This window comes from Dromaius novaehollandiae, chromosome 11 (assembly GCF_036370855.1).
Source record: "Dromaius novaehollandiae isolate bDroNov1 chromosome 11, bDroNov1.hap1, whole genome shotgun sequence".
Taxonomy (NCBI): Eukaryota; Metazoa; Chordata; class Aves; order Casuariiformes; family Dromaiidae; genus Dromaius; species Dromaius novaehollandiae.
The window spans coordinates 26,827,241-26,848,832 of record NC_088108.1 but is presented as its reverse complement, the minus strand read 5'-3'; the positions used below and the strand labels follow the sequence as shown (position 1 = coordinate 26,848,832).

General features: G+C 48.6%; 1 protein-coding gene across 1 annotated transcript in view; it reads right to left on the bottom strand.

The window, feature by feature from the left end:
* The window catches only part of OPHN1 (oligophrenin 1), an 87,094-nt gene that overhangs the window by 51,125 nt on the left and 14,377 nt on the right, over nt 1–21,592 (bottom strand). Inside the window, exon 2 of the mRNA XM_064518487.1 lies at nt 2,339–2,434. Coding sequence (XP_064374557.1) covers nt 2,339–2,434 — 96 coding nt within the window. The remainder of the gene's footprint in view (nt 1–2,338; nt 2,435–21,592) is intronic.

Sequence of the window (21,592 nt, the reverse complement as noted above, 5' to 3'; positions counted from 1 at the left end):
CTACGCTGCACATACTATTATGCAACACGGATGTGTCTCAAACATTCAAATGTCCCCACGGGAAAGTGCTGTTTGCGAGAGACATCAAGGAGCGTTGGCTTCCCGACTCACACTTGGAGCATTCGGAGTCACATTATGTGCGGGAGCGTCAGTTTGCTGTCTGCCTACGTAAAAAGGCGTGCTCTTAGTTATATTTACAGATCAAACACATTCCCTGAGGTATGGTGAGAAGTGCTCTGTAGATGTCTGTGCTTCGTTCCATATCCTGTGCATCAGATCAGCTCCTACGCTCACACACGGATTTCAAGCACCTTTTTTTTTAGAAGTCTTCTCAGAGATGAAAGCTGCTACTGAGATGTCAGTGCCCTGCTCCTATTTTAGGAATAAAAGAGACTTCCCGAGCAGCTGAGGCCCTAGGAGATACTACAGGATTTGATGTAGGAGGAGGAACACAACTCTGACGTTTTCATACTGGGTGATCAGGGATCTGTTCTCAAAAAAGCAAAACAAATATGCCCAAACAAAAGCAGAAGTGGGGACACACTTGTTTCACCAGTTTCACATTTGCTGTAACCTGTCCTTGCTCCACCTGCGATCCCCTCGTATCAAACCCGTCATTTTTAGCAGTCCTTCCCTGCAAACGAAGTCCACTTCCACGGCGGGGGAGCGCTGGGGAAGGAGCCCTCCGGCCTCGCAGGCGACGGAGGCTCTCTGGCCACGCGAGGGGATCCGTGGAGCGGAGGCAGCAGCGGCACGAGCCTCCTGGCCGGCCGAGGGACTCCTTTTCCTTTCCTCTGCAACCACTGCAGCGGTGTGGCAAACAGGCTGCACGTTCACGCGGGACCGTTAAGTGGAGCTTTGTCCTTTTCAGCTCACAGAAGAGATGCTCACTTCTTTGGGTGGCTATTTGCTTCAGATCCTTCCCTTCCCAGTAGAGCTAATTCATAATGCTATGTTTTTCCCCTCCATTATTCAGAGCAGTTTGGAAATTCAATACCTCTGTTTCCATTAGAATTGGAGACTGACTCATTTCCAGTAGGTTTCACCCATAAGTTTTCCATAAAGGAAATCAGTTTTTGAAGGGGAAGCCTCAAGCTGCTTTAAATTGCTTTAAATAAAATAACCAAAAGAACAAGCTTTTCTTCCTTCCCCTTTCAACTACGGCTAACAAAACTGACATCAGCAAAGCTACACTTCTGGCCACTGCTGAACAAAGGACTGAAAAATTTTCTTCTCCTTTCATTCTGCAGGAACAATACAGCCGACGTCCCATCTGCACGGCCGAACAGCGGGGCCTCAATCATCCTCAGCCCAGAGCAGAAGCCTCCCAGTATTTTGCAAAATCAGCCTTGGTCACACCATTTCCGAAGCCAAAGAGGTTATCCTGCTTTCCGGCATGACTCACGCGGACTGCGGGGCAGCTGTGGTCCTGCTCGCCAGAGCCTGCTTTTTGCCCAGCAGAGCGAGGGAATTCCTGCACGTTTTCCAAAGCCTTCTTCCATCAGTGTCACTACAGTGACAGTTCTCACCCTTCAAGCTGATAGTTTAACAGCAATAGTTAATCCAAAAGGAGGATTAACTTGAAAAATGCTGGGCTTAGGCTGTTTTGTCCATCAGTTTTCACTCCCTGGATGCAGCTGGCAGATGTTTAACCCATGCAGAATCTATTGGGCTGGCAGGGCAGTAAAATACATGAATTTCTAACCCTGCAACGTGCGTGGAGAGCAGGAAAGATCCATGAGCCACAGACTTCCCCATATACGAAGCCGGAGATTTAGAGTTATTTTCCATATAATGATACATCCAGCAACTTGTTTTTCACAGCAGTTTGCAGCCTGGTGTCTTTTTCAGGATAGTGTGGGGGCTGCTTTGTTTTTATACATAATACATTTTGAGTGCAGCAAGTTCAGCTTTGGGAGCGTTGTCCATCTGGCTCAGGACACGTGGCCAAACGCTCTGACTCATCCTTACTCCCACTCTACCTGCGGCAGAGAGGAGCGAAGCGACCGGGAGAGGAGGGCACCCAGGGGACAGGGCAAGCGGGCAGCTCACTGCCGACACTGCACATCCTTCCCAGCGCCTGGCAGCACGGAGGAGGGTCGGAGCATGGAAAAGCTCAGCAAAATTAAGTGCGGAACTGCATATGTTACATTCTACCCATGAAAGCCTCAGCTTTGTAAAACATGCTACAAAATAGCATTTTTTACTGCATGCAACATATGATGCATAAGAAACCCGGCTCCTGATTCTGTTTAAGACACATCAACACAGGCAAACTCCTAGGGAGGAGAAGTTTTCGCAGTAACTGAACGTTTACATCAAAAAGAAGAACACTTACCAATATTAATCTCATCATCTGTTAGTGTGTCACCAATAAAGTCAAACTGAAAGGACTGCAAAGTCTGGGAGAATTTCTGCACTGCCGATGAGTAACCTGGAAAAGGACAGAGCAAAAAGGCTGTGTATTTTTGCAACTGTTATAAAGAAGTGGCAAGTTTTAGGAAATATAGCTTGAATAGAAAAAAAATATACTGACGTGGTTAAAGAAAAAAATCCAGAGTCATCATTAATTTCAAGGACTTCAGCAAATGGTGCAATGTCAATAACCAACAGAGGACGCAGAGAGGGCTTTTTCCTCAGTGCTGCTGAAATCGCTTCTGCAATACTGATGGATGCACCATATCCTACAAGCAACGGATCAAATCACCTCACGTCCTGCTAAACGCAGGGAGGGACGGACCTTCCCCGCGAGAAAACCTCCACTTTCTAATGGAGCATTCAGCAGCACTTTTGGGACATTTTTGGAGAAGTAAATAAACTGAACATCGCTCAGGCCTTAGCAAGTCTCCTTTCAGCACGGAGACTGTCAGACAGGCTTATTGGTGTTCTCAGTATTTTTTTTTTGATTATATAGGAGAAAAATCTGTAGAGTCAGAAAGCATGTGACAAAAATCAAGATTCAGAATAACCGTCCCTCTTCAAGGGGGTCACAGACACAAGCAACAGGCCTTAAGGAAAGACAGTGAAACAGCTGAATGTAATAAGCCTGAGGGCTCAAGCTGTGCTCTTTGGAGCATTTGCAGATGGTCCTTGGACCTGTTTCTGTCCCACTGGTGAAGAAACTTTTAGTCTTGAAGCAAAGAAGCTTCCTGATGGTGGTTGGTAGCTCAGCCCAAATTATTTTTGGACTTTCCAGAGAATTTTCTAGCCAAAAGACTCCTTTGTCTCTTTGCATCCTGTGTGGCTGCTTTATCTCTCCGTCAGTGGCTCCTTTGTTGTAAATTTGTCTGATTACATTGGCAGAGGACTTTAAACAGAGACGGGGCAGTAAAAACACAGAACAGAACCAAACAGCAAATTAACCTAGCTCACTCACAGCTGTGACAGCTACAGGTAACGCCTGGTTTCAAGAAAGATCAAATCCTGCTCCCACCGGCAAAGAAGAGAACGCAGACGTCCGACCTCCACGGCACTGCCGGGGCGCGAGACCTGCCGTCCCCGCCACCGTCCCGGCTGGGGTGCAACGTGCCGGGGCTCCCCGGTGCTATGCACTGGAAATGCCCAGGTCAGACTTACCGTGCGCACCAGGCTCCAGGAGCGATGGAGGAGGAGGAGGAGGAGGAGGAAGATGACAGAAAACCCTGCACTTTGTGTGGCTATAGGAGGTACTGGGACGGCAGCAGGGGAATGAGAAACAAAGCAAAATGTACAAATGTTTTGCTAAAGACACAGCCTGGCAATGTGGGAACCTAAGGAAAGACCATGTATCTGCATAGGAGCACAACTACTTCTGTGTTTTGTCTTTCATGCCATCAAGCCATAAAATGAGCAAGGGACAGGAGAAGTTTGAGAAAGACAGGGCTCTGTAACAGGCCTTGGTACTGTTCCACGGGATGAAAAAATAAAATATAAAGCATGTGTGACAGCCCCAAATCAATCACATCTTCCTATACAAAGTCACAACCTTGTTTTGGATGGTAGTCTTTCTCCAACAGCAAATATGCAAGACAGAAACAGAAAGACTGAACTTTCCTGACCTACAGCGGATAGGATGCGGACAGTAAAACAAAGCTAAAGAGCAATTTTAGACTTCGATTTACTTTGCCATTTTCCCTAATTTTGGGCTGCAACTACAGTCAGAGTCCCAGACTGGATCCCTTGTGGCGGTGCGCTGGAGTTTAAGCTCTCTGAAAGGCTGGAAGCTGCAGATGTGCATGATGTGAAGGACCAGATCATAACAGGCAGCTAGATCCTGCTCCCCTACTCTGCAAAACCAAAGGAAAAAACTCTAGGACAGCACCTGTATGTATATTGTGAGACAAGAAAAATCACTTTGCAGTTCTACCAGTTGTTAAAATCTGGGGGAAAATAATGGCCAAAAAATGAGGGGTCTGCATAAAAAGTGACCTGACAGTGAGGAATTTTGTCTGCACAAATGCAGGCCAACAGATGCATTTCTAGCCTGAAAAGAGAACAAGATGATCAATTTTTAAATATTTTTCTTTGTGCAAAGAATTACGGTCTCCAAAGCATCTCTCATTTGGGATGGAGGATCCAGGGGCAGTAAAAAGACAAACCTCCTGCTCCGAAACCCTTCAGTGAAGAAGGGCACGTCCTTTGCCCTGCCGTCTGCCCCGGACACGTGTTTCACTCTGAACAGGAGCCAGCAGGGAACACGCTGAGTATGTTCATCCGACCTGCTTCTCTTTATGTTTCATCAGAAAGCAAAAGATTAAGAAATTTCCCACGTCTATAATCAGAAGAAAACGCTGCCTGCAGCTTCACAAGCCAGCAGCACCCTAACCGATGAGGGGAAAGAGAACAGAGCTCAGCAGACACCCTCGGTTCCCCCTACGCGGCTTTGCCAGGGACATCCACTTCACTTGGCTTTAACCGTATGTGGAATTTGCAGAAAGTGAGGAGGATGCAGTAATTAAAGCAGAGCCCGGCTCCTTGGCTACGCTGGCCTGAGCTGCCTGGCTGACACAATCACCTCCCTATGGTCCTTGTCAGGGATCCAGATCAAAGCACCCTATTTGCTTTCCCATCTCCCCCAGACCCTTCGCGAGCTGGAGACAGGACCACCCTCCTGCCCAGCCGTCAGGGGCTTCGATGAGAGGCTGGTTACCACCTGCCCAGCTCCCTCCCCGGGGCCGTCCCGCGAGCCAGCTGCTTAGCTGGAGATTCAGCCTTCGCTGCGGTGCTAGCTCGCGTTGTTTCTGTTTAGTCTACAGTCACCAAGAACTAGATGCAAAGGAAATGTTTTTCTTAGGAGTAAAGCATATCTCAGAAACGTTTAGAGTGTGCTTGTTGTAAAACACCTCCACTTCCTCCACCTCAGCTTTGTGCTGCATGCTGTACGTTACTTCTCCCAGCAAACTGGGCGCAGTGATCTCGTGAATTAGGATCCCGATCCTCTAAAAATCCTGGAGTGCAACAGCAGGAGACCAAACTCCAACCTCCCTGGTGCGATGCCGCGGGACTCGGGAGCCGGCACTGCTGCAGGCTGGTTAGCGTGCAGGTGGACTGTACCATCCCTTTATCTTCTGTTTACCCACCTGCGAGAGGAGGAGCGCGACACTGCTGCACCAAAGACAGCAGGCTGCATTTGCCAGTGGCAGCAAATTTACTGTGAAACTTTACGTGACCAGTGCGAAGGATGAGGGGTTTTGAGGAGCTCTTGGCCTGTCTCCCTCCACGTGATTTCCCCTGGGCGATCCTCTCCAGCGGCTCCACGGGTCCTGCCCCCGTTCAGCCCTCGGAGCTGGCGGGGCCACGCCGGCTCTCCGCTGGCGGAGGACGGGCACGATCCCTTGGCCCCCAGCCAGCCCCGCTCCTCAGCGGGCCACGGACACGGCTCGGATGTGCAGCGTCGCTGCGGGCAGAGCGCGAGGCCTTCGCGCGACTCCAGGACTCTCTCTTCTAGACAGCTGACTTTCCAACAGTTTTTCCTTCGCTTTTTCCAAGAAACCTAGGCCCTTTCACGAAGAAGATAAGTGATTTGGGCATATTTTTATTTGTTCTTTTCTATTGCAATGTCAGTGACAAAAGAATTCATCACCATAGCTACAAACATAGGATTTTCTGAAACGCTGCTGCTATGAAGATGAGAGAAAAATGGGATGACACTGAACTGAATAAAATCAGTTGGAAACGAGTCTTCCCAAAGACCAAGCGGTAAAGCGAGCCCGCTCCCTCCTAGGCGTGATGCAGGCAGCACAGGGACGGCGGGGACGTGCGTCCCCTCGGCTGCTCTTCACGCGGGCTGGCCAGAGCGGTGCCTCGCTCTCCAAAGCGAAAATTCACACGTACTTACTCACGGCAAAGCGAGGCAGGAGGAAGCAGCAGCGGAGGCCTGACGAGCCAGCAGTGCACCTCTGCTAACAGACTGCAGTTCCCTCTGAAAGCAAAACACACTTTCCCTTCGTGAGAAAGCCCAGTTTTGAACTTAAAAAAGATGCAACGCAGGGAGCAAGGCTATTGCAGCCTTAAGTTGCACATGCAGATTTTTTGAGGGACATGCAAGGGAGACCTTGACAAAAACACAGCCAAAACAAGCCTCTCCAGGACATGGAGAACATTTTTATCAGTTTTGACGTTTTGTTAATTTTGGTAAAGTGAAAGGGATTTTACCTCACTGTGAAATTAAAAAGTACCGAGGGGATGATAATATGGCAGTGTCACAGAGTAGTAGAAATTCTTGGTATTTGACTATGTTTCTCATAAGCCTTTTCTATGCTTAGAGGCCAAAGCAGTTACTTAATTGTTCTTATTCCCCTCGACTTCTAACCGGAGCCCTCTGGGCCACAATAGCCTCTCGGATAACAGCAGTCATGAGAAGAACTCACTCTTCCCTGGAAAATTCCCACCCTCCACATTCAAAACAAGAGGGCAGAGGCCAGTAAAATAACTATTTCCAACAGGGTGTTGCAGCTCTAATATCTTCAGAGGATGAGTAAAAGGGCTGGAAGTTTGGAAAAGAAAAAAAGAAAGTGACCTGTGGGGGTTCGCTGGCGGATTCCTAAGAAACCTGTCCCCAGGCTCCAAGTGCCGAAGGACCACGCCAAACGCTTCCCAAAACCTCGGAGCAAGCTGCAGCATTTGGGGACAACAGTGAAAACATGACCTAGGATGGAAAAGAAAGGCCTGCTTCACATAGCCAAGAGAGAGTCCCAAGCCATGAGAGAAGCGGCATCTAAAAATGCACAGAATCTCTTCTCTCCAGTGAAAAGCCTTGTTCAGCAGTTTCCTCGGAAGGGTCAAAACTTTGTTCTTGAATGGATAGATTCAACGCTTGAATGTAGCTATTTAACTACCAGCTGCTAGGAAAGCCTGAGAGAGAGAGGATAAATGGGTGAACTCTAGCACAGAATGATGTCATTAATTTGATGGAAAACCTCAGCAAATAACTCACTTTCAGTCCCTAAATAATTCATTTTATTCACATACTTAAGGCTAAACCCGGAGGCTCTTATTCAGTTCTCACTCAGGCAAACCTTTGTTCTTCCCCATGCAAACTGTGTCTTCTTTGCTGCAAGCTCTTCATTGCCTGCTATTCAATCTCTCAGTCTTCATACCTTGATTAAGTTTATTAGTGGGTGAATTTCAAATCAGTTCGGTTAAATGCCGAACAGGTCTGTGCTCCTGTCCTGACCAAGTGCCCTGTCTTTGATGAATTCCTTTTGAAAGTCAATAGACATCTGATGATGCTCCTTAAGTACCGAGGCCCTCTGCTCCAGAGGTGTTTCAGTGGTCCACCCGTGCTGGAGGCAACAAACTCGGCAGCAGCAACAAAACTGTCCTGTGAAAGAAGTGGTTGCAGACACCTGGCTGAGCCGAAACAGCAACAACTTCCCAGACATCACTGCCCTCTCTCAGCAACTGCGAAATAGCCAACTTAACAAACTTGGCTGGACACATACCTTTAACCTAAGATGCAGCTGCTGTTTTCACCACATCATCCAGCTACTTCTCCCTAACCAAACACATATCATCCCTAGGTTTTTTTTCCAGAGTGACCTTCAATCCGATAGTTCCCACGCACGTCTCCACCGACTTCCCCAGCGCGTGTCCCCAGCAGCGTGGGCAGGTAACAAGGCATCGCGCTGTTCTGCACATCCACACTCCCCTGTACCCTGGCCACGCTCAGCGTGTTAGTCCCTCTCCACGTGCTCCGGCCAGGGAGAGGGCCGGGACACGTAGCCAGGTACAGCTCCCAGCACGTTCCTACGAGCCAGGGGAAACTGGTTGAACATGGAAATCATACTCATGACAGCTTGGCACGGACTGAGAGCTTGCAGACATCATTTTTCCATCTTGTGTGTCAGCACAGGATCTAGTCCCAGTATCAGGAATGGTCCTTGGCTAGCTGCTTTCCTTTTTTTGTTTTTTATAGAAGCAGGGGGTAGGGCAAAAGTGGAAAAGGATCTGAAAAAGCCAAAGACAATATATTTTTTACCAGAAGAGAAAACAGTATAACTGATTTAAGTTGTTTTCCTTTTAAAAAAATTGTCTGGCCTGAAACTTTATTTGCCAAATTTTTAGCTGAAGTTAATCCAGGTGGACATGCTATAAACCACATCATATGTTAGCTTAATGGTGGAAAAAAAAGGAAAAAGAAGACAGCCTGTAATTAGCCTAGCACTACTAGATTTTGTTTTGTTTGAGACAAGAGAAAGGATTTTTTTTTCCTTTTGGAGAGACAATCTCACCCTTAACTTTAGCCAAGTTGGCGCCTGGGGAACCCAGGCCTTCCTGGTGGGAATTTGAAGTGAGCTTGCACAGCCGCTGTCCCAACCTGCCACTCACTCCATACCGCTTTTGTAAGACGAAGACGTTCCACGCCGGCGGTACCTCCGCTGAGGCAGATTTTTCCCTCTCATTTTTCGGGCGGGTTCCCCCACGGTGGCCGTGTCTCCCTCGCACCCCAGGTGGAAAAGCAAGGGTCGTCTAGGAGCAGCTATCCAAAACCCGAGCTTCAATTCATTTCTAGCAAGTGGAAGAACGAACAGTGGAAAAATAAGGACAAAGGCTAATAAAAGGGACTGTTGTAAAATCACTATCGGTTTAGAGGGAAAGCTTTTTTCTGGAGGGCACCAGCTCTGGACACTGTCCTCTCCTGTCACCGCACGCTATGGGGAACGTCACAGCTTTCAGTCCGCAGAGACTCACTCTTACTGCTGCCAGAGGTACCAGGAGAAGGACCTCTGCTGCTGCCTCCTCCTCCCATCGTTTTGAGTCAATGGTTAAAATTTTATCATCATTTTTATGCTCAACAGATCCTCTAAATACCTGGTTAGCAGGCTGTAAGACTGCTTTAATGCGAGGCTCTTCCTCATTAATTAATTGGTCAAGACTCCTCCACTGCTTTCTAAAACATCACCTTGCGACCATTTGAAAAGACTCGACAGGAGGTGAACTTAGGTCTATTCCTGCTGTAACACTGCGAGAGCGTTCACAAATTGTAATAAAGAGTAGTCAGCCAAAACATTAATCTCTTTCAATTTGGTGAGTACAAATATTACTATGGGCATGTCCACATTTATATCAGAAAAATAGAGTCAACGCGGTAGGTGCTGGAAATCCAGCTTTTCCTCAGCAGTTAATGGTCATTGCAGAACGGACGGAAATCTGAAAATAATGCTCGGGGTGACAATTACCGGCAGCACCCCTTGCAGCGGTAAGGACAGCACCTGGCACTAATGCACAGATCCCAAGCACACTGAAGTCATTCTTTCCAGTGATTTTTAGAGTGCATTAATTTAGACCTTGGACGAATGTCAGAACAACTCTGAACCAGACCCTTCTCATGTACTGCTTATAAACCAAAAAGCTCTAAAAAGTATTCCCAACATTGCACGGTAACTCGTAAGGACTTTCCAAGTGTGCTCTCACCTTTTAGCTGCATTCACGTAACTGGCACCAGCCTAAGGGTGAATGTGACTCTTGCAACTGCTAGGGTACATAATGCTTTTAGTGACTTCTAACTGAGCGATGGCTCATTCTTTTCTTTTGTGAGGGGAGCAATAATAGATCACACATCTCAAGAACCACTGACTGTCTCAGCTCCTTGGTATATTTTCTTAACGCTCAGATGAAAAAGCCTATTGATTATAAACTTGCCATTTGTAACAAGCAACAAGAAAAAACACCACACTGCATTATGTTGTGAGGATATCCTGGTTTTCAAACACGACTGACCTATGGGCACATTCATATAGGAAAGAGAACAAAAGCAAGCACGGAGGGCGGGTCGTGGGGTGAAGCCTTTCTGCTCCAATTTTAGATGCTCACAGTGTGCAGGGCTACGCGCGAGCTGGACTCCCCGACAGCTCACGGCTGCCGGCGCTTGCGGGGCCTGATTGACGTCACCCCAAAACACAGTCAAAATAGGTGAGATCAGGTGCCGTCTAGAAGTGCCCATTTATCTCCATTGACTCTAAACAAAGATGAGGTGACTATCTCAGACTATACCGTAAAAGTCTGAAGTCAGGTGCTTATTAACCATCCTTGATGTTACAAGCAGCATTTACCGGTTATTTCTAAAGTAAAGCACAGAGTGTTAAACCGGTTACCTGAACAATACTTGGCAGTGCAGGAAAAACTGTGTACTACAGCTGAGAGGGCTGATAGCAGTTACTCCTCCAAGACACAATTGGTTTAGGGGACTTTAGGGAAGGAAACAGGAAAATACGCTATGTTTTATTTGCTTGTGCAGCCTAGAGCATAAAGTCTGTGCCTGCAAAGGCCTTAGCTCTTTTCAGCACAGCCACAGTCCTTCTGGTTGACCATGAGCAAAGTACTTCCCTACCTCTTCCTTTCTTTGAGATACAGATAGCGGTATATCCCCCTCGAAGTGCTCCATCCATTTTCCTTTAAAAAACCCCAAACTCTCAGTAGTTTCCCATTTCTACATAAAACTTCCCAAATGGCACTAAAGTCAGGTTGCTGCCTCAAACTGCTCAGGACGCAGGGAGTGAAAGCGAACGAGGAGGCGCAGGGAGCGAGGCCGGGCGTTTCGGCTTTGTGCCGGATGGGCCGCGCGAGCGAAGGGGAGCGATCGACGGGGCAGCAGCCGACTGCTGAGCGCTCGGAAGACGCTACCCAGCAAGGACAGCACGCAAAAGCTCCAGGAGAAACTTTCCTGAAAGGAGACGCAGGAAGGAGAAGGGCTAGCTTTGGTGGCTACAACTCTCATCTTACCACAAATTCCACCCACATAGCCAAAAAAACAGGGTGGGAAGTGCAATCCAGTACTTTAAAACATGTTCTTTATAGCAAAATAATTATACGAGATAGAGGATTAGGAAAGAAATGAACAATTTGGAGAAAGAAGTACTGCTGCTGATGCCTGTCATGGCTCTTGGAGATCGCTTAATGGAAAGCGGATTCCCAGCAGACCAGTGCTACTCGTCTTTGCACACGTACCGAGCCTTGGCTGAACACTGATTTCTGACAAATTCTATACATGCACAGAAAAACCAGCATTGAGTATTACTATGCTATTACGGGTTTTATTATTATGATCAGGATGTTTACTGGCAAATTAAGACAGGAGTGATTTTGGCATCTTCCCCCGCTGCAGAAGCGCTCCCCAGCACCACGACAACAAGCAGGACAGCAGGCATTTACGCGGGAGGGCCGGGTCTCGAGGGATTTCTGCCGTGGGAGCCTGTATCTGCGGATTTCACAACGGCCCCGATGCTCGGCACCGCCAGACGCTCTCACGGGACTCTCGGTGGGGAGTCCCACCGGCGCCGGGTGACTCCGGAGCGCAGCCGAGCCGTGGCTGCACCGCGGCAGCCAGCACGGCCCGGGGAGCCCGGGGCCCGGGAGCCAAGGGAGGAGGTGGGAGCCCGCGCACGGGAGGTCGGACGGACAGCACGACTGCGGGAAAACTGCTTTGGAGCAGGAAGGGGCTGCTGCAAACAGCATCTGGAGCTTGACGGAGGAAAGCAGCTGCGCGGAAAAAAAACGAGGCTGTTTCTCCACACTGGGAAAGCTAAGTCCATATTTTTCTTCATTTTAACAGAAACTCGGAAGGTTTTTTCCCCTTTGATATAAATGCAGTGTTGCCAAACGTGTGGTTCCTCCCCTCTCCCCCCCGTTTCACGCCCTAGCAGCCTGGCAGCACAAACACGATGCAGGCTGGAAAAAGACTACGCCAGGATCTCTGCCTTGCTCACATGATACCATAAATTTACGTGGAGAGCCTAACAGCCACAGATGGAATAATATTCTTGTTTCAAGCCAGGGATATTACCTCTAAAAGCACGCAGAGTCTCATTACTGCCTAACGCAGGAAATGTTCGATGGCTTGCTTTCAGCCTTAAAGGACTCCAGGTCATTCGCGGTATGGCTCAGCCTGTTTCAGTAGGCTCACACCGAGATGAATTCGCTCAGGAATCCTTTAGGACTCTTTTCCTTGCAGTGTTCAAAACATGGTGCAAACTGTTTCACTATTTGGGGCCACAACAATATAGTCTTTTAGTAAAAATTAAGTCCAATCTTTCTGCACAGAATAATCTTAACTGAACTCCATCGGAGAAGAAGGAGGGAATGAGTGCCAGATGCAGTCCTACAGGGTACAGGAAGAACCTGCTAGTTATGTTTATATCTATATATATAAAAACACCTCCATAGATTGTATCTATCCAAGGATGTGTCTGTCACGCACCCTCCAACGCGAGGAACGAATGTGGATTCTCGGTTCAGTGCAACTCTAAGGTGACCTAAGAATTTGAACACAAAACGTTGCCATCTTTGCAAAACCCCTGGCTTTCTGAAAGAGCCCAGATTATAGCCAGGAGTTCTAAGAAAGGCTGTGGGCTTTTTTCCAACGCTTAGGATTTAAAACAGAAGGAAACCACAGCAGTCTACACGATGATTCCAACTTATCTATGCCCTGCCTCCACCCCCCGGAAAAGAAGTATTTAATAAGAATCAACCCAAACAGACAAGTGTTTCAGGCTCAAATACATTAGTCTCCATTTCAGTTATGCTTTTACAGCTGTATCAGTGTCTCGGTGACCGTGCAACGGGAGACGCACCGTGCAATCGCATCACAACAAACGCAAGCACCGCCGGCCACAGGAGCAGCTCTGCTCTCCATCACCAGGTTTCCGTACCAGATCCCGCGGCAGGATAACGACACGGGGAACCTGATCAGCGGGCCGACCCGATGGGAAACAAGGCTTTTCTTGTTGCTGCTGTTAAATGACTCTTGGTCAGCTCAAGGAGCCGGCCTGGCTCCCCCGCGGCTGCAGAGCTCCCGGGCACCGGCCGCGGAGCAGGGACGCGCCTGCCCTTGGAGCCGCGGCTGCAGCCACGCCGGCCGGGGCGACGGGGAAGCGCCGGCTCAGCAGAAGCGACTGTCAGAACATATCAGCTCTGCAGAGCGGGATAAAGTGACACAATTCAGCTTCCACCACCATAAAAGAAGAGAGGAGCATTATGCATAAGTGGATAAAGCTAAGAAAAGTCGGACTTTCTGGTCACTGACTGTTTTGCCGCGGCAGCCAGCGGACGTGCTGCACAGGCGACCCACGCTGCTGCATACCGACGTGCACCGGCGCCCGCGGACCACCGCAAACCCTCCTGCGGATCTGCGGCTGTGCTTTAGAACCTCCTGACCCAATGCGTGTGTTTACACCCTCAGCCATAACGCACTCGGTTTCCTGGCTTTTGGTCAATCTTTCGTTGGCAAGAAAGCCTGCGACCCAGCACTCCCCAGGCTACGCTTTACACCCGGTGAAGGAAACAGCACGCAGGCTCCGAGGGGGAACGTCGGCCACTCGCACCACGAAGCGACTCCCCAACTCCGGAGGGGGCAAACCCGGCGCTTCCCGGGCCCCTCCGAAGCGGCCGACCCAGCGCCGGGCACGTCCTGACCCGCGTGGCGAGTCCCTCCCCAGGCCGGGGGATCCCAGAGACACCCTGCCACCGGGGACGATGCTCGAGAAGCGACAGCTGCCGATTTTAAATTCACGTGGCATTCCTCGCAGGAAGGTCACCCTTATTTAAGTTTCTACCCCCACACTGAGAACGCTGCTGAGAGAATGAAACGCTTCCCTGAGTACATAAAAATAGCAATACCAGTGATAAGGAGCCAGCGAGAGCTGCGGGAACACCAGTGTCGTCCTGCCTGCCGGAAGACGAAGGCCTCTTTGGCCTGCCTCATGCAACACCACGCAGACAGGCGCACAACGCGATGCTGAGTGCAACACCGAGAAAGCAGCGTTATTTTTAGAACTAAATATTACATTAGAAAGAAAACAATCTACCTTGCAAAGAAGTAGCTGCTGCACATACACTGCAAACCTGTTGGGACCAGACTGCCAATGCCCTCACAGAGACTTATTAATACATAAATATCCCCTTTGTGGTCCAATTATTCTACATCCATTAGTTGCACGGCATTTGGTGAAGCCAGGACCATCTATTTTTCCCTAGGAGAAAGGCACGCGGGAGGTGCCCATATTCCCAAAGAGCTACGGGGCTGAAGGGGCACCAGGAGTCGGGAATTCTTGTGCCTAATGCTCCAGTTACGCACGGCTCCATGCTCACGGCAACAGAAATCCAGCTGCTAAAGGGGAAAAAAAGAAAAAAAATCACACCCCATTCCTGTAGCAGCCACTGGACAGTGTGTTTCTGGAGGAAACGCAGTCTTTATTTAACACCAGTCCAGTCGGGGGTGAATAGCAAAAGACAAAAACACAAGATACATAAATTGACACAGGAAACGAAACGTCCCTGTTCCTGGAGGCCCCGGGCCAGCCGCCTCCACCGCCCCAGGTCGGAGCTCCACGCCAGCATCTGCACACCGTCACCGCTCTCCCCCGCTTCTCCCGCACACACAGCATGCTCTTGCAGGGTCCATGTGGTGCACACGGAAAAACGAGACGCGGGAAGGGCACTGGCGACCCTCCTGCCACCCCGCTCATCGCGACGGGAAGACCTCCAGCAGACCGCGGTCGTACTTGTGTAGTTGGGGAACATCTCTATGACACACCAGCGCTTGGAGCAACAACACAACAGTTTAAACAACCCATCCCCACTGCTATTCACAATGGCTAATATTTTACTGAAAAAATAAAAAAAAAAAAAAGCAAAACCCCCAAACATTTCTGAGCTATGGCAGTGCAAATAAACAGATCAAACACGTACGGAGCGTTATTTTTGTACGTTGTTTTGCTCTTCTCCAGCTTAAAAACAAAAACACAAAACCAGCCAAACAATTTTTTCTTTCAAAAAATAACAATCAGAAAATCATTCTGCACTTAAGTAAGAGCATTTTAAGCCAAGAACAAACTTTTAGGGTTAAGATCTGAACTCTGGAAATCCAGTTGCTCTGGGAAATGTTGCAAGGCCCTGCTACAGCAGCAGGGACACCTCGGTTTCTTTCCGACACTTGGTCATTTCAGAACTTTCTCCCTTCAGAGTACATTTCCTACTGGCTGGTGCAGGGCTGTGCAATGGGAGATGCAGAACATGAGGTTTACTATTTTTATCTCCTGCACGAGAGAGTTGTAATCCCTGAAGGAACAAGAATGCCTCCATTGTTAACAGCTCCCACTAAAAACTTCACAAGGAATTGTATTACAAAAGAGACGTAGCTCATCAACGTTGCTATCCAGGAGACGTGCTTTGTATACGTGTACCCAACCCTGTCACTTTCCAAAGGATTCTCCGTATTTTCTGTGAAGCGTTGAGCCTACAGTCAAAGCATTTGGCCAATGGGCCAGATTCTGTTCCGAGCTGTCATATTTATGCAGTATGTACTAACTCCGCAAAGTCCCCAAACATCGTCCCACCAAAATACCTCAACTCTGAAATCAATGAAGTTACTCCGAATGAGCACAGATGTGTCATTAAGAAAGTGAGTAATAAGTCCTGACTCACAACACAGTCCTAAATACACTACAGCTGCTTAAACACAAAAACATATCGACTCTGTTGGATGAGGAGAAGAAATCTTGTGGTTAATGTTCTAGGTAGTCCCAAATCTACAGGAGCATCTTGCGAGGAAAACAGCATTCCTGTTGGTCCATAAACGATAGATGCTTATCACTGGGTGATTAAAAAATGGCTCATTACAGAGTAGACACTGCTTTGCATTAATCCATAGCAAACTGATTGCAAGGTGCTATGAAGGCTCTCTGGGTGCTTTGAAGATTCAGAAATACTGACACATCGTCTTACAGAGGCCGTTTTTCACAGGCTGAAACGGGTTTTCCATTTGCTGGAAGCAAATAGTGAGCATGAACTTCTAAAAATAACTTGCTACATTTAGCTGCGTTTTACATATCTCTTGTGAAGAATTTTGTTGAATGTCTAATACCTGTGTTACACGTTTATTCTTTATTCAGTCCTTCACTGAACATTAAACTGCCATCTCACTCCTCCAGTGACCTAGCACAGGTTCGGGGAGGGGAGCACTGCCGCGGTTCAGGTAGGAACGCACCTTGCGGGGCTCCTCCTGCCTAAGGGCCTTCTGCGTTACGGGCTGCTTATTTGCCCTCTGCACTATTACCTAAATTTACATATCATCCCCCTCCCTCCTTTCTTTTTCTCCCCCTCTCTTTAGTTTCTTTTTCCTATCCTGAATCTAATTTTTCAGTCTCATAAATTTCCCCTTCCTGCCCAGGCAGCCGTGTGGTAAGTGTGAAAGCTTGTTTGACAGGTTTATCTTATCTGTTTACTGATTAATTAAAAAAAAAAAAAAAAAAAAAAAGAGAGAGAGAGCAACAGCAATTCTTCGCATTCATCATATGTTCCTTATGCTTATCTACTTTATCAGCAGAAGGAAGTTTGCTGTATCGTACCTGTTACATCCACCAAAGCGCTCCAGGCTGGCGAGCCTCATGACGCTGGATCAAAGATCATGGAAGTCAGAGGCACAGAGCGGGTTTAGCGCGGCTGCAGACGACGCAGGGCGGCACGACCAGGACAGACGGCGGGTCCCCTGCGACACTAAGCTGTGCCTGACCCACCGCGGCACGGGGGCTGCCGAACCGCGGCGAGCGCGGGCGGGCACCCGCTCACCCGTCCCCTCCTTCCAGGCTCCCCTCCGCCAGCTCAGGAGCTACGCGACGTACCAGCTCAGGAAGAAGGAAAAAAACCCAAAAAACCTCTAAGTCAGTGTCAGTTTGGGGAGAAAGTGCCTTCTCTCGCCTGCCTCTCCTCCCGTCCCGGAGGCTCAGGGCGCTCTGCCGCACTCGTCTTTTCCTAGAACGCTCGTCCTGCTCTGCGGGTCTGCCGCTGGACCGCTGCGAGTCTGCTCGTCGGATAATCGGCAGCTGCTTAATCGGAGAGGGAGGAAAAATACTGGGGTCCTCTATCTCTGATTAAGTGAATGCCAATTATTCAACACAACTTTTGGTCTCCAGTTTTGTCCACAGTGACCGATAATGTTAATCGGGAATACAAGCATTGAGCAAAGTCACATTTTAAAACAAAGGTGTGGAGCACACCACGCTCCCAGTGACACCCACTGGCTCAAGATGAGTTGTACTGGTTTCCATGCAGAGCAACACTTGAATTTCAATGTTTTTTAATGGACAGGGTACAGATTTATTTTTATAATTTTGCTTCTGAAATTTCAGGACAGACGTGACCTTAAAATAAACTGCCCCACGTTTCAGCAGAGCCTTCCCTTGCCCAGGCCGGGCTCCCCGGAGGGCTGGAACGCTGCGCACGTGCGGCATGCATGCGCTTTCCCCGCAAAGAGCCAAACTGCAAAATTACTGCTGGCACCAACGCAAATGCTCCTCACAACGAGCAAGCAGAACCACAGCTCAGGGGCTTGAACTCCTCAAAGAACAACTCCGCGCTGGCATTTTCCTGGCCTCTCAAACTGATAGGCCTATAGTCCTATTTCAGCAAAACTGGAAAGAAGATACCAGGCAGACAGGACAGAAAACATTACTTTGTAACTGAAATGGAAATTAAAAAAAAAAAAAAAAAAAAAAAAAAAAAAAAAAAAGATTAGCAGCATTAGAAATCAGCAAAACTGCTGAAATACACATTAGGAAGTAATACAACTATAATTTATTTCAACCATGTTTGTCATGACATTTATTCAGTAGGTCAGAGGGGAAATACATGTCTTCGCTATTGATTTTAACCCTAGATTTATATGAAAGTTGCATAGAGAAAACACTGTACAACCCCAGAAGATGGAAGGAGCTAGCAAATGGGCCTTCAATTGGGAGCACGTCTGCAGCAAGACTGCTTCACACATTATTTCATCCCAGACTCCCACAACATCAATTCGTAAGCTAACAGTTCTGCTCCTGGCAAAACCTCACAGCCCAAGAAATGAGTATTTTGGGTATTTTTTTTAAATTGAATTTCAAAATGAAATTCAGCTAAGATGCTGTGAAGGAACACCCAGCTTCCAGAAGTCTTCCCCTACTTCCCTGCCAGTTTTCTCCACCACAGCAGAGGAGCTATGGAAGGAAGCTATGCCTGATGCTGCCTTTGACATCAGTGTAGGTATTTAGGGTTTTTCTAAGCTTTTTTATTTTTATTTGCAGACATCTGAATTTCCATTAGCAATACTGAATCGATGGAGAATGGAAATTCCTAAAAACAAAGATCTCGTTATAAGTACTTCCTCAGCCTGCAGAGGCGCAGAGCATAAATGGAGCCCTTAACCCACAGCACTGTTTCTCAGGCTCACTGCATCTGGCTGGAGAAGCCGTTCACCCAACGTAAGATCTTTGATGGAAACAGAAAAGCAGGATTTACACTGAAGAAAGCCCCATTCCCTCTGAAGCATACATTCCCTTCACTTAAAGCAGCAGCCTCTGCAGATCTCCTTTGACATTGCAGTACTTCCCAGACACCCTGTCTTGACAGCCAGAAGCGATACCAAGCACTTCCTGGCAGATAAACAGGCCGCATGGACTCACTGAGCTTTGAATCCAGAATTCATGGAGCACTTTCAGTTCTGCACTTGCTAGCAACCTTCTTCTCTACTATATCAGAAACTGGAGAGGCGTGAGGTTTACCTTTTCACTATTTTATCTGCGCTTGACTCACAGTGAAACAAGAACAGAGTTTGTATCTGCTGCTTCACTTCCAGCTTGTGATATACCCAGCACCCAGCGAGGCACTGGCACTACTGTAATGAACAAGACACAGAGATTCATCGTGCTGCATCTTTGGCATCTTTGTCCACAAAACTTGTGCCGAAGGCAGAGCTGCTCCTCTCTACAGGCTGCAACCTAATTTAGCCAGCAGACTTCATGGTAATTTCAATTCCATGACAAATCTATGGCATGTTTTTTATATTCACTGCCTGCTAACCTGCTGTGCGACCGGAGAGTTGGGAAATTCATCATTCAGTCCCACGGAGCGTTAAAAGTTTACCAAGCAAGAGGCAAAAGGACTCAAACCAGGGAACGAACAGATATGCTGCAGATAGCATGGCTGTACTGAGAATTGGCAATGGTGACCTGGTATTTTTAAGTCCCTGTGCGTTTCTCTGTCTGAACAGGGTAGCAGGTTTGACCGATGTTTCACAAAGACAGATCTGAGCTCAGGACACAAGAGCATCAGGAAAATGATGTGTTTGAATACTGTGCACAGCACAGCTTCAGGAAAAATTTAGTGTCAAATGGTAGAGCTACGTGCCTCATATTTTGCAATTTAAATACAAGTGCCACACAGTCTATTTCCAATACAAGACTCAATCAGTTACACAAGCTCTGACAGAATTAAATATTTTTAAGCAAATGATTATTATTTTACTCCGAAAAAATAAACAAGGCCTTGCTTAGAGATAAGGTTTCACAGGTAAAGACTCACTGGAAAGGAAACACTGCCACAGTCATCCGTTCAACACCATCAACCAAAACCCAACAGCTGGGTCTGACTGCCTCCAAACTTGAATAAGTTTCAGACTATTTTGTGTCTAAATCAAACCATCATTACAACTGTAAATATTCAGCCCTTCCCTGGAGCACATTAGACTTGAGTAAACTATGGAAAGCCTTTCGAGAGCCTAAACACGAGAGGAGCGCGGCCTGGCTTTCCGAGTCTGCAGAGGCACGAGCATTAGCGACCAAGGTGGGGCCAGCATTTCTGTAACGAGGCAAGCAGTAAGTTCTGGAGAGGTTAAGGGAGGGCTCCGAGGACGGAGCACGCCTGCGGCAGCGGTGGGATTCCTTCTGCCGTAGCTTAAAGCACAGGGTCCCAGCCGATTCCTCCCTGCAGCAGAACGTGATACAGCTGCAGACAGAAGCGCGGTGGTGTGTTTTGCAATGACCGGTATGCCGGGTGAGTCACGGCTACTACAGCCAGGTGTCAGTTTGGTGACCTGGGCTGCAAGTCAAGCAAGCAATCAGCTGGAAGTAAGCTGAGACTAGGAGGTGGTTCTGGCTACTGCACCCTGAAAGGCCGCAGCAAGGGCATTTCCTCCTCTAAGAGTCTTCCCTCACCCTGGGGACGGGGGTTAAAGGCGCCGAGCAAAGGACAGTCTCTCTGATTCAAAGAACTGATGAAACACGGAAAGCAGGTTTTTTTTTTCCTCATGGGAAGAAAGAGCTCACGAGACACGGAGCTGACCAGCTGACCCTTGGGGACATCAGCAGAACCTAATGCAAAGGAGCTAATCAGGGAAACACAACAGGGTTACTTAAAGTCGTAGTGTTTCAAGCCATCTAGGGACTCTCGGCTCTTACCGGAGACCAGCGAGCTTTTGGCACGACCGGTCTGGAGCGAGCGGCCGGAGAGAGGGCGTGTTCCAAGCCTCGGCTCCCCGCTGCTCGAGCACAGGGAAACAGACAGAGAAGACCCTGGTCCGGGCTGGAGCACCAGCAATCCCTACAGGGACATCCGGCGAGTCTGCGCATCGTGAGGTGCATCTCCTTTCAGCTCTTCAGAAACTAGTCCTCCAAAGAAAGACTAAGACAGGGAAAAGCCAAACGCATTTTTCAGAATGCTTCAGAAAACGAGCAGAGCAAGCAACTCGATCCCTCGACGAGGCTGCCTGGCATGTGATGATTTCAGAGTTTCCCTTCGATAACACCACAGAGAAGTCCAGGCAGGAGGCCAGATGAGTCACACATGACATGCGGGGAAAACTTACAAGCAGTTTATGAGTGATCTAGAGCAGCTCCGCGCTGGAAAAGAACGTGCATCTCTCGCTGCGCGGGCTCCCTCCCCCTCCCGCCGTCGCGGGAGCCAAGCTCCGGAGCACAGGCGGTCGCTGGCTTCAGCGGAGCCAGAACTTGTGCTGGCCCCGCCTGAGTCACGGCGCAGGGAACCTGAAGGGAGGAGCATCCATCCGTGCCCCCTTCCAGCGGTCAAGAAATCCCCCTCGTGGCATCCTCCCGTTCGCACGCGCGTGGTGCTGAGGTCTGAAGCCAAGAGGCAAGTCGCGGCGTGCCAGCCACGAGCACCTCGCTTCCCCAGACCGCTCCTGCAACACCACAGAGGTGCCTTGTCCCGCCGCCAGCAGCAGCTGGAGCCCATCAAGCTGGGCTTCAAACGTGCGGGTGGAAGGCTGTTCGAAGCCAAGGTGCCACATGCACCAAGCGCATTACGTTAGCGGAGACAGATGGAATATGGACCCGGTCAGCTGCCC